General features: G+C 45.2%; 1 protein-coding gene across 1 annotated transcript in view; it reads left to right on the top strand.

The window, feature by feature from the left end:
* Positions 1–12762, top strand: part of LOC124796006 (facilitated trehalose transporter Tret1-like) — a 45558-nt gene that overhangs the window by 30400 nt on the left and 2396 nt on the right. Inside the window, exon 3 of the mRNA XM_047260089.1 lies at positions 986–1380. Coding sequence (XP_047116045.1) covers positions 986–1380 — 395 coding nt within the window. The remainder of the gene's footprint in view (positions 1–985; positions 1381–12762) is intronic.

Raw genomic sequence — 12762 nt, 5'->3', positions numbered from 1 at the left:
CACGGCGTTCCGTATTACCCTCCTGGACCCACCGATTCGATATTGGATGTCGACAAACGCGAGCAACAATGTCGATAAACCGCAATCGCGCTAGGCTACAATCCGACCTTTATCAAAGTCGGAAACGTGATGATACGCATTTCTCCTCCTTACAGGAGGCATCACAACAACGTTTCACCAGGCAACGCCGGTCAACTGCTGTTTGTGTATGAGAAATCGGTTGAAAACTTTTCTCGTGTCAGCAGGTTGTAAGTGTCGGCACCTGCGCCAACCTTGTGTGAATGTTCTGAAAAGCTAATCATTTGCATATCACAGCATCTTCATCCTGTCGGTTAAATTTCGCATCTGTAGCACGTCATATTCGTGGTGTAGCAATTTTAATGGTCTGTAGTGTCGATGGAGGATGGGTGAGATGTAAGGGTATAGGAGCAACAAGAAATCAGGTTAGTATATTAGAGATGAAACAATGTACTTGTTGTAGTCGAGTTTGCGGACAGGGGGTAGACAAATGGATGCAGAACGCAGGACAGGGAAGATGGTGTAAATTCAGTTGGAAGGATTGAGAGAATTACATTAGAGCAGTTAACCAATCAATAATGGCATAGGGCGCGATTTGCATGTTCAACCAGTCAGTAGTAAATATCCATTGTGATCTTCCTATTGGATGATAAAGAGGTGGGATTCCAGTATTCGCTGCCAGTTGAGCATTAGGTTGAGGTAGTTTACTGCGTTAACTAATACGATAGGTGTAATATGTAACGATGGGAGTGATGGCGGTACATTGTAGAAGTATTGCCAGAGATTTTGAAGATTTTACCTTGAGGAAACATTGAATACTTCAAGATGTAATTCGATTTAGGAGGAGTTGGAGGGATCATTGGGATGTCTTAGAGTGTAGGGTAGAGTCTAGGGAAGTACAGATCATTAGATGTATTGTTTATGATTTGATTGCAATAAAATGGCCGACAATGTGTTGTTGGGACAGAGACCCAGCGGTCGTGGCTGGAGCGGCTGGGCCAGCTGGTGCGTCGGCGCGGCAGCCGGCGGGCTCTGGTGGTGTGCGTGGTGCTGGTCCTGACGCAGGCGTTCGCGGGGCTGAGTGTGCTCATGGGCTACACTACTGAGATCTTCCAGCAGTCGGGTGTGGCACTGGATGCAGATGTGTGCGCCATCATCGCGGCAGCAGTGCAGACAGTGAGCAGCGTCGCCACATCTCTGCTGGCAGACCGCGCTGGCCGCCGGCCACTGCTGCTCCTCTCGCTCAGTGGCTGCAGCCTCACCATGGCCACACTCGCCACCCTCTTTTACGTCAAGGACGTGGTGCGTGCAGACCTCACTGCAGTGCAGTGGCTGCCACTTGCCGCCATGGCTGCTTTTATCGTGAGTATCATCTCAATATGTAAACTGCGCCCCTAGATTAGGCCAACAACAAAACCAATTTCTGTTCACCTGTGAGATCAATGGCATCATACGCAACTGCACTCAGTCTCGTGATCCATTCCCTGACTTCCAGCAGACGCACCATGTTATCTTGAGTAAAGATTCATCGACAGATGTAGCTGTAGGGAAGTATGTAGGAATACTCCGTGTTCATGTCATTTACAGTGTCTATAATAATTAATATAAAAAACTGTGACTTGTGAAAGCCTTGAATACTCCGTGTTCATGTCATTTACAGTGTCTATAATAATTAATATCAAAAACTGTGACTTGTGAAAGCCTTTTTTGGATATTCTCTAGTGCAATACGTTCATGTGCATCTTTTTCGAGCTTTTACACACACTTAGAGATGGAATTTACACTACTGGCCATTAAAACTGCTACACCATGAAGAAATGCAGATGATAAACGGGTATTCACTGGACAAATATATTATACTAGAACTGACATGTGATTACATTTTCACGCAGTTTGGGTGCATAGATCCTGAGAAATCACTACCCAGAACAACCACCTCTGGCAGTAATAACGGCCTTGATACGCCTGGGCATCGAGTTAAACTGAGCTTGGATGGCGTGTATAGGTACAGCTGCCCATGCAGCTTCAACACGATACCACAGTTTTTCAAGAGTAGTGACTGGCGTACTGTGACGAGCCAGTTGCTCGGCCACCATTGAGCAGACGTTTTCAATTGGTGACAGATGTGGAGAATGTGCTGGCCAGGGCAGCAGTCAAACATTTTCTGTATCCAGAAAGGCCCGTACAGGACCTGCAACATGAGGTCGTGCATTATCCTGTTGAAATATAGGGTTTCGCAACGTCCGAATGAAGGGTAGAGCCACGGGTCGTAACAGATCTGAAATTTAATGTCCACTGTTCAAAGTGCCGTCAATGCGAACAAGAGGTGACCGAGACGTGTAACCAATGGCACCCCATACCAACACGCTGGGTGATATGCTTCCAATATGCGTTCATCGCGATGTCGCCAAACACGGATGCGACCATCATGATGCTGTAAACAGAACCTAGATTCATCCGAAAAATGACGTTTTGCCATTCGTGCACCCAGCTTCGTCGTTGAGTACACCATCGCAGGCGCTCCTGTCTGTGATGCAGCGTCAAGGGTTACCGCAGCCATGGTCTCCGAGCTGATACTCCATGCTGCTGGAAACGTTAGCGAACTGTTCTTGCAGATGGTTGTTGTCTTGCAAACGTCCCCATCTGTTGACTCTGGGATCGAGACGTGGCTGCACGATCCGTTACAGCCATGCGGATAAGATGCTTGTCATCTCGACTGCTCGTGATACGAGGCCGTTGGGATCCAGCATGGCGTTCCGTATTACCCTCCTGAACCCACCGATTCCATATTCTGCTAACCGTCATTGGATCTCGACCAACGCGAGCAGCAATGTCGCGATACCATAAACCGCAATCGCGATAGGCTACAATCCGACCTTTATTAAAGTCGGAAACGTGATGGTACGCATTTCTCCCCCTTACACGAGGCTTCACAACAACCTTTCACCAGGCAACGCCAGTCAACTGCTGTTTGTGTATGAGAAATCGGTTGGAAACTTTCCTCATGTCAGCACGCTGTAGGTGTCACCATCGGCGCCTCCCTTGTGTGAATGCTCTGGTAAGCTAGTCATTTCCATATCACAGCATCTTCTTCCTGTCGTTTAAATTTCGCGTCTGTAGCACGTCATCTTCGTGGTGTAGCAATTTTAATGGCCAGTAGTGTAATATGTTATTTAACTGAAGGTCGTTTTGCTCAGCTAGTTTTCGTCTGTTCTTACGTAGGTTTCCAAAAAATTCAAAAATTTAAAAATTTCGTACGTCGTTTCCATCTAACGCCTGTTATCTATCCGGTGTACCCATAGAACTCTTCGGTTTTATTCTTCTTTTAAGAGCCATCATTAATCTTCTGGGTTCCCTGAATTTTTGTGGGAGCCTTCCTTTTCTTCAGATTCTTCCAACTATCTTTTTACATTTAAAATAAGACATTTTGAGGCATATAGTCCTTCTGGTTTTATAACTGAATTACAGCACCTGATTATGGCCTTCTAAGGTACCGCTCATTTTTTTACCTGTTCTGTGGTAGTTTCTACAACAGACCTAGTTTACTGGCTCTTCCTTAGACTGCCCCTTCACACAGACCATTGTGTTGGATCCGTTCCCCTAAGTATTTGGATTTATCAGTAATTTTAATCATGGCATATTTAACCTCTAAGTATTTCTCCCTTCAGTGCCTTTGTTTCATATATTCCGTCTTTTCACACAATACTTTGAGAGCAATTTTTCCAGCGATAAAAATCTCCAGCATTCTTTGCGCACCCTTTCAGTTTCTGGCTAAAAGAGCAAGATCATCAGCAAAAGCCAACACTTCATTTTCTGGTTGTTTCCTTTCTTCACAAGATGTATTACAGTTATTCCTTCCAAAGTCAGAGTTTCTTCGAGGACCATATGAAAGAACTGGTGATAATCAGTATCCTTACCTGATCACTGTCTTTATTTCGAGAGACTCAGAGATTTCTCCAAAGAACTAGACTTTCGAAATGATGTCTCTATGTTTTAGGTTTTGCCTCGTTTTTCTATCAATTCAAAATTCCTCTAAAATCTTAAATAAAGTTTTTTATCATTAGAATCATATTCTGTTTTGAATTCCACAAAAATTGCTACTGCTATCTGTCTCCTTTTTGCTGTACTTACACTACTGGCCATTAAAATTGCTACACCAAGAAGAAATGCAGATCATAAACGGGTATTCATTGGACGAATATATTATATTAGAACTGACATGTGATTACATTTTCACTCAATTTGGGTGCATAGATCCTGAGAAATCAGTACCCAGAACAACCACCTCTGGCCGTAATAACGGCCTTGATACGCTTGGACATTGAGTCAAACAGAGCTTGGATGGCGTTTACAGGTACAGCTACCCATGCAGCTTCAACACGATACCACAGTTCATCAAGAGTAGTGACTGGCGTATTGTGACGAGCCAGTTGCTCAACCACCATTGACCAGACGTTTTCAATTGGTGAGATCCGGAGAATGTGCCGGCCAGGGCAGCTGTCGAACATTTTCTGTATCCAGAAAGTCCCGTACAGGACCTGCAACATGCGCTCGTGCATTATCCATCTGAAATTTAGGGTTTCGCAGGGGTCGAATGAACGGCAGAACCACGGGTCGTAACGCATCTGAAGTGTAACGTCCACTGTTCAAAGTTCCGTCAATGTAATCAAGAGGTGACCGAGACGTGTAACCAATGGCACCCCATACCATCACGCCGGGTGATACACCAGTATGGCAATGACGAATACACGCTTCCAATGTGCGTTCATCGCGATGTCGCCAAACACGGATGCGACCATCATAATGCTGTAAACAGAACCTGGATTTATCCGAGAAAATGACGTTTTGCCATTCGTGCACCCAGGTTCGTCGTTGAGTACACCGTCGCAGGCGCTCGTGTCTGTGATGCAGCGTCAAGGGTAACCGCAGCCATGGTCTCCGAGCTGATAGTCCATGCTGCTGCAAACGTCGTCGAACTGTTCGTGCAGATGGTTGTTGTCTTGCAAACGTCCCGATCTGTTGACTCAGGGATCGAGACGTGGTTGCACGATCCGTTACAGCCATGCGGACAAGATCCCTGTCATCTCGACTGCTAGTAATACGAGGCCGTTGGGATCCAGCACGGCGTTCCGTATTACCCTCCTGAACCCACCCATTCCATATACTCCTAACAGTCATTGGATCTCGACCAACGCGAGCAGCAATGTCGCGATACCATAAACCGCAATCGCGATAGGCTACAATCCGAACTTTATCAAAGTCGGAAACGTGATGGTAGGGATTTCTCCTCCTTACACGAGGCATCACAACAACGTTTCACCAGGCAACGTCCGTCAACTGCTGTTTGTGTATGAGAAATCGGTTGGAAACTTTCCTCATGTCAGCACGTTGTAGGTGTCGCCACCGGCGCCAACCTTGAGTGAATGCTCTGAAAAGCGAATCATTTGCATATCACAGCATCTTCTTCCTATCGCTTAAATTTCGCGTCTGAAGCATGTCATCTTCGTGGTGTAGCAATTTTAATGGCCAGTAGTGTATTAAAATGTTGTTGAAATTCCATATCTGTTACACGCATGACCTATTCCTTTGGAAACCAGTTTCATATCATCCAATGAGGTGATAGGGCTGTTCTACAACTTTTCTCTGCAGGCGCGCTTGGTGAATATCTTGCAGGCAATTAATGTTAAGGAAATCCCTCTGTAGCTTACGGTGTTGGTGTATGAGGGCATATTTACAGTCTTTCGGTGCCTTTTCGGTTTCCCGTATTTCTTCTACAAGGTGGTGTTTTCCATCTGCAGTGGCATGTCTTCCAGTCTTCCAAACGTCTGCCGCAATACCATCTTCATCTGCTGGGTTACTATCCTTGAGCCCCTTGATTACCCGCCTCATTTTGCCGATTTGAATCTAAAATATTGGCATCTAAATTATTGGACTGGATTGTAATCTAAATTATTGTGAATTTATTTCTAAGCACCCAGTCTTTCCCAAGACTCTTTGCAGTTTATCAGCACTTGGTCATTATTACACTTTAATTAAGACTACTATCATCGCAGGCTGATTATTTTTTAACAACAATCACAGAAAGTAAGCATGTGTTAAAACACATTTAATTTTTTTAAGGAAGGCTCAGGACTCATACAGGTATTTATATTACGAAACAGACATTCAACTGTAAAAAGTTTTTTGAAAAAACTTGGGTTATTGCTTCATTGGCTGTAATTGAACAATATATTTCCATACTTCTAGCTATTTCTGAAGATATCTAGTTCTTTGTAAAAGTTCGTTTCTTAACCTTTGTTCATTTCGTGTAATATTTGAAGATAGTTTTTTTAGTATGTGACGCGATTCCAGTCATTCCCCACCCAACCCAAATATCTATATGGAAGAAAAGTCAGAGATACTCGGGCTTCATACCACAGCCACGATTGGCTCCCACCGCTCCTGGGCCCGTCCGCTGACGCAACAGTCAGTAAATATCAAGGCGCTGCAATTTTCCGTAAGTTCTCGTTATTCCTTGAAGGCTTCGATAGACGCCGTTGGTACGAGTAATGTAGTGATTGACCTTGCCGGTGTTTACGTTCCCTAACCTGTCTGCACACGCTTACGTTTCCCGTTGCTACTCTGTTGACTTCGCTTCTGATTAGACGCTCTCTCTGTGAACTTCACCGTCATCGACTACAGGAATCATCTGTTGGTTCCCGAGCTCTGCATCACCGTCAGTGTGAGTGCTCGTAAACTGTTTTATTTGCAATGACAACAATAAATACAACAACGGCAACAGCAACAATAAGATAAACAATTGGAATTCCAATGTCAACACCAGCAACAGAACTGCCGGAATTGCTGTTACAACAACTGCAAAACCAACACCAGTCGTCAGCTGCAGCTGCAACAACGATGCCACCCCCCTACCCCCGGACGTTCACATGTTTCACATGTTTCAAAAATGGTTCAAATGGCTCTGAGCACTATGGGATTTAACATCTTTGGTCATCAGTCCCCTAGAACGTAGAACTACTTAAACCTAACTAACCTAAGGACAACACACACATCCATGCCCGAGGCAGGATTCGAACCTGCGACCTGTTTACATCGTTTGTTCTTCGCTGCCAGGCAAGTCAAATAACTGAACCAGAACATAAGAGTGAACTCCTCCTATCTTCTTGTAATGTTGTTGTTGTTATGGTCTTCAGTCCTGAGACTGGTTTGATGCAACTCTCCATGGTACTCTATCCTGTGCAAGCTTCTTCATCTCCCAGTACCTACTGCTGCAACCTACATCCTTCTGAATCTGCTTAGTGTATTCATCTCTTGGTCTCCCTCCACGCTGCCCTCCAATACTAAATTGGTGATCCCTTGATGCCTCAGAACATGTCCTACCAACCTATCCCTCCTTCTTGTCAAGTTGTGCCACAAATTTCTCTTCTCCCCAATTCTATTCAATACCTCCTCATTAGTTATGTGGTTTACCCATTTAATCTTCAGCATTCTTCTGTAGCACCACATTTCGAAAGCTTCTATTTTCTTCTTGTCCAAACTATTTATCGTCCATGTTTCACATCCATATATGGCTACACTCCATACAAATACTTTCAGAAATGACGTCCTGACACTTAAATCTATACTCGATGTTAACAAATTTCTCTTCTTCAGAAACGCTTTCCTTGCCACTGCCAGTCTAGAAGGTATGTCCTCTCTTTGCTCCCCATATAGCAAAACTCATTTACTACTTTATCTCATTTCCAAACCTAATTCCCTCAGCATCGCCCGAGTTAACTCGATTACATTCTATTATCATCGTTTTGCTTTTGTTGATGTTTATTTTATATCCTCGTTTCAAGACACTGTCCATTCCATTCAACTGCTCTTCCAGGTCCTTTGCTGTCTCTGACAGAATTACAATTCTTGTAATAGACTACACGAAGTGGTTTCAGCTTTTCTGATGTTTGTAGTTTGCTGATTGATAATTATAGTCATAAAACCAGCTATGCTAAATTTTAATCATTCTGTTAAGCAAAGTGAGCTAGCATATGCAGCATTGCTGAAATGCAAGGCATAACATGCAAGTGTGATTTTTCCTGTAAACAGGGTGGCGCCTTGTATTGGTGATCATTTATCTGAGGGTACTTAGCAGTCCACAGTCCTCATAGTTGGTAGGCACGTAAACAGAAGCGCTTTGTTTGCCGTTGGCGTGCACCAAAGCGACCGCAAGCTCATACAGATGTTTCCTCCACGACACTGTCAAAGAGTTCAAACAAGTCGTGTCGAAATTGTGGCCCATATATCAACAACGTAACTACCCTTTCCTTGGCATCACCAGTTTTGCGTCGGCCTTAGTGGCCGAGCGGTTCTAGGCGCTACAGTCTGGAACCGAGCGACCGCTACGGTCGCAGGTTCGAATCCTGCCTCGGGCATGGATGTGTGTGATGTCCTTAGGTTAGTTAGGTTTAAGTAGTTCTAAGTTCTAGGGGTCTGATGACCTAATAAGTTAAGTCCCATAGCGCTCAGAGCCATTTGGACCATTTTTGAACCAGTTTCGCATGCGATAAACCGAGGCATCTAGCAAGCGTTTACCATGGCTATTGGACGACAACAGTCCCCAACGCACTGAACGCTTTCTTGCCGGTGCCAACATCAGCAGCAGATTGGACGCAGAGCTGATGCTGCAGCTGGATATTAATGGAGCAACGGCAGAATTCCATCTGGTCTCTGGCGGAGCCGTGTCTCCGATTAACGTGCACTCGTACTGGCGGATCGACTCCTCACAGTCGTGGTGTTCTCAGCACGAACTGGCTGACGTACAATAGACAATCGATCCCGCTGCGGGGTCGGATTGTGGTCCAAGTTAAGTACAGAAATGTTGCTCGCAACGAATTCTGTTGGCAGCAAAATCCTGGGTGGCAACCAACATTTTCAGCTTGTTCGATTTTACCTTTTTGGTTTCCAGTGTGAAGACCAAGTGAACCTAGTTTCAACCAAAATTCCACTCAGAGAACTTAATATGTTATTTCTGCATTGTAAGGAGCTCTTTGAATCTGGTTCCAAGCCATGCATCTTTACAGCAATTAGTAGTGCCTCTGTTTTTTAGAGCAGTCCAGTGCTTTTCGCCATGCGCACTCAAAGTAAAGTAGACGAATTGCAGTGTATGGAAGCAATACCCCCGGCTATTGTCTAGCCAGCGAGCAATGACCATAGCATTAGTTAAGAAGCCAAATGGATCATATCGAATTTTTGGCGACCTTAAATCCGCCATTTATGCTCAATCTAATATTGGTCTATATCCAACACCTATGCCAACGGACTTGTTAGATGTTCTGCCTCACACGTTCACATGGCGAGGTTGCATCCAAACACTATCAAAGGCAACATGAATACGCTGCTCCAGTGTCTCCACATCTGGAATGGTCTCTGCATACACGATAGTTTTGAGATGGCCACATAACCAGAAATCGCCCAGGTTGAAATCCGGTAAACGAGCAGGCAATTCAACTGAACCTCTCGTCCCAACCGTCGACCAGGGAAGACACGACTGAAATGCGTCCAGACGTTAACGGTGAAGTGGGCTGGAGAACCATCATGTGGGAGCCACATAACCCTTAGAATCATCAATGGCACTTCTTTCAGCAGAGGAGGCAAAGAAATCAGCAAGAAACACCTGTAGTTCCGGCGACTGGGAAGGATGACTGGTCTCAAAATACGGTCGCCAATTATTCCGGTCCACACATTCCGGCTGTACTGATGATTCGCTGCCACCATACAATGAAATTCCTGTATACTATCCCACAGATGACTGTTATGAAAGTTGAAGACACCACTCCGTATAAAGGTGGCCTCATCTGTGAATAGGATAGATTGCACAAATCCCGGAATCGTGGTTGCATGGTGGAGAAACCAGTGACAAAACTGCTCCCAATTAGGAAAGTCTGTCGCTAGTAAGCCCATCACTCGCTGTAACTGATAAGGGTAGTAACAACTGTCGTGGACTACCCTGTACTGGCGAGCCAACTGCCTGGTACTGACACGGCGGTTGCCTTCCACAGCGTTAATCACATTTTTCTCCAAGTCTGGTATCCGAACATTTCTAGTTCGTCCTTCATGATTTCCTGCTTCCTCAAACGACCCTGTCTCACACAAACGGGGAAACACTGTTGCAAGCATTAAATGCTGTGGTTGTTGTCGGCAGGGGTATGTCTCCTGATTTAAACTTGCTGCCTGCAGCCCCTTGCCATTTTTGCCTTTTCGTAAATAAACACCTTGTCGGTGTATGTGTACAACGCTGTATCACGTCCACTGTGAAGGTAAGTCAGCAACAGAACTGAACCGGACACAGCATTACCACTTACTAAGGGAGGAGAGAGCGCTACGGCATGACCTATGAGGTACAGTACCACCCTCTGGGAGGAAACCATGCATACAGGGTGTTACAAAAAGGTACGGCCAAACTTTCAGGAAACATTCCACACACACACAAATAAAGAAAAGAAGTTATGTGGACATGTGTCCGGAAACGCTTAATTTCCATGTTAGAGCTCATTTTAGTTTCATCAGTATGTACTATGCTTCCTCGATTCCCCGCCAGTTGGCCCAAGGTAATGCTGACTTCCCTGCTTGTGTTGACATGCGACTCATTGCTCTACAGTACTAGCATCAAGTACATCAGTACGTAGCATCAACAGGTTAGTGTTCATCACGAACGTGGTTTTGCAGTCAGTGCAATGTTTACAAATGCGGAGTTGGCAGATGCCCATTTGATGTATGCATTAGCACGGGGCAATAGCCGTGGCGCGGTACGTTTGTATCGAGACAGATTTCGAGAACGAAGGTGTCTGGACAGGAAGACGTTCGAAGCAATTGATCGGCGTCTTAGAAAGCACGGAACATTCCAGCCTATGACTCGCGACTGGGGAAGACCTAGAACGACGAGGACACCTACAATGGACGAGGCAATTCTTTGTGCAGTTGACGATAACCCTAACGTCAGCGTCAGAGAAGTTACTGCTGTACAAGGTAACGTTGACCACGTCACTGTATGGAGAGTGCTACGGGAGAACCAGTTGTTTCCGTACCATGTACAGCGTGTGCAGGCACTATCAGCAGCTGATTGGCCTCCACGGGTACACTTCTGCGAATGGTTCATCCAACAATGTGTCAATCCTCATTTCAGTGCAAATGTTCTCTTTACGGATGAGGCTTGATTCCAACGTGATCAAATTGTACATTTTCACAATCAACATGTGTGGGCTGACGAGAATCCGCACGCAATTGTGCAATCACGTCATCAACACAGATTTTCTGTGAACGTTTGGGCAGGCATTGTTGGTGATGTCTTGATTGGTCCCCATGTTCTTCCACCTACGCTCAATGGAGCACGTTATCACGATTTCATACTGGATACTTTACCTGTGCCGCTAGAACATGTGCCTTTACAAGTACGACACAACATGTGGTTCATGCACGATGGAGCTCCTGCACATTTCAGTCGATGTGTTCGTACGCTTCTCAACAACAGGTCCGGTGACCGATGGATTGGTAGAGGCGGACCATTTCCATGGCCTCCACGCTCTCCTGACCTTAACCCTCATGACTTTCATTTATGGGGGCATTTGAAAGCTCTTGTCTACGCAACTCCGGTACCAAATGTAGAAACTCTTCGTGCTCGTATTGTGGACGGCTGTGATACAATACGCCATTCTCCAGGGCTGCATCAGCGCATCAGGGATTCCATGCGACGGAGGGTGGATGCATGTATCCTCGCTAACGGAGGACATTTTGAACATTTCCTGTGACAAAGTGTTTGAAGTCACGCTGGTACGTTCTGTTGCTGTGTGTTTCGATTCCATGATTAATGTGATTTGAAGAGAAGTAATAAAATGAGCTCTAACATGGAAAGTAAGCGTTTCCGGACACATGTCCACGTAACATATTTTCTTTCTTTGTGTGTGAGGAATGTTTCCTGAAAATTTGGCCGTACCTTTTTGTAACACCCTGTATATGTCTGTGACTGCATGGTACAGCGCGTATTAGACCGCAGTGTTTGCAACAAAGTTTGATTGAATAAATGGTCTCTAGCACGGAAACCATGCATTTTCGAACGTAAGTTCATCAGACCGTTTTTTCCGTATCCTCTCACCCATCAATCCCTAGAGTTTGTACCCGGTGGAGAAAATCACGCTATACAGGATCTCCACGTGAAGCAGCACTGATTTCCAAATGCAGTGTAAGGAGAAGCACCATGGGATCTAGTAGTTAGTGGCTTCATATAAAATAACTCAGAAAGTTATGTGCAAGAAATTAATACTCTCCCACACGGTCTCCTTTTGTAACTCATAAAATACGAGACAATACTCTATCTGAATCCGTGTGAGCACAAGCATGTCTGGCGTGATGGAAGCTATTGCATCTACAATTCTTCTGCGCAGATCGCCTTGATCACGTGTAGCCGAGAATACAGAATATCTTAAACTTAACTCGTTGGGAAGAAATCCAGAGGGGTTGCGTCTGGTGTGGCGGCCCCCTGATTTGCTAATCAAGTACTATGCACTGCTGTGGAAATGTTCAGTCCAGGAAGTCACGAACCTGTAAACTCCAGAGCAGTGGTGCGTCTTCCTACTGGCTGCAGGGCAAAAAGCTGAGGGACAGCAAGTTGCACAAGCATGTCCAGATAAACTTTTTCTGTTACTGTTTGCTAGACGGGGAAACGTGATTGAATTATCCTGTTTTCATGAGCACACACCACACACTCAT

This window comes from Schistocerca piceifrons, chromosome 4 (assembly GCF_021461385.2).
Source record: "Schistocerca piceifrons isolate TAMUIC-IGC-003096 chromosome 4, iqSchPice1.1, whole genome shotgun sequence".
NCBI classification, from domain to species: Eukaryota; Metazoa; Arthropoda; class Insecta; order Orthoptera; family Acrididae; genus Schistocerca; species Schistocerca piceifrons.
Note: the sequence above shows the minus strand (reverse complement) of the source record. Positions and strands in the feature narration are given on the sequence as shown.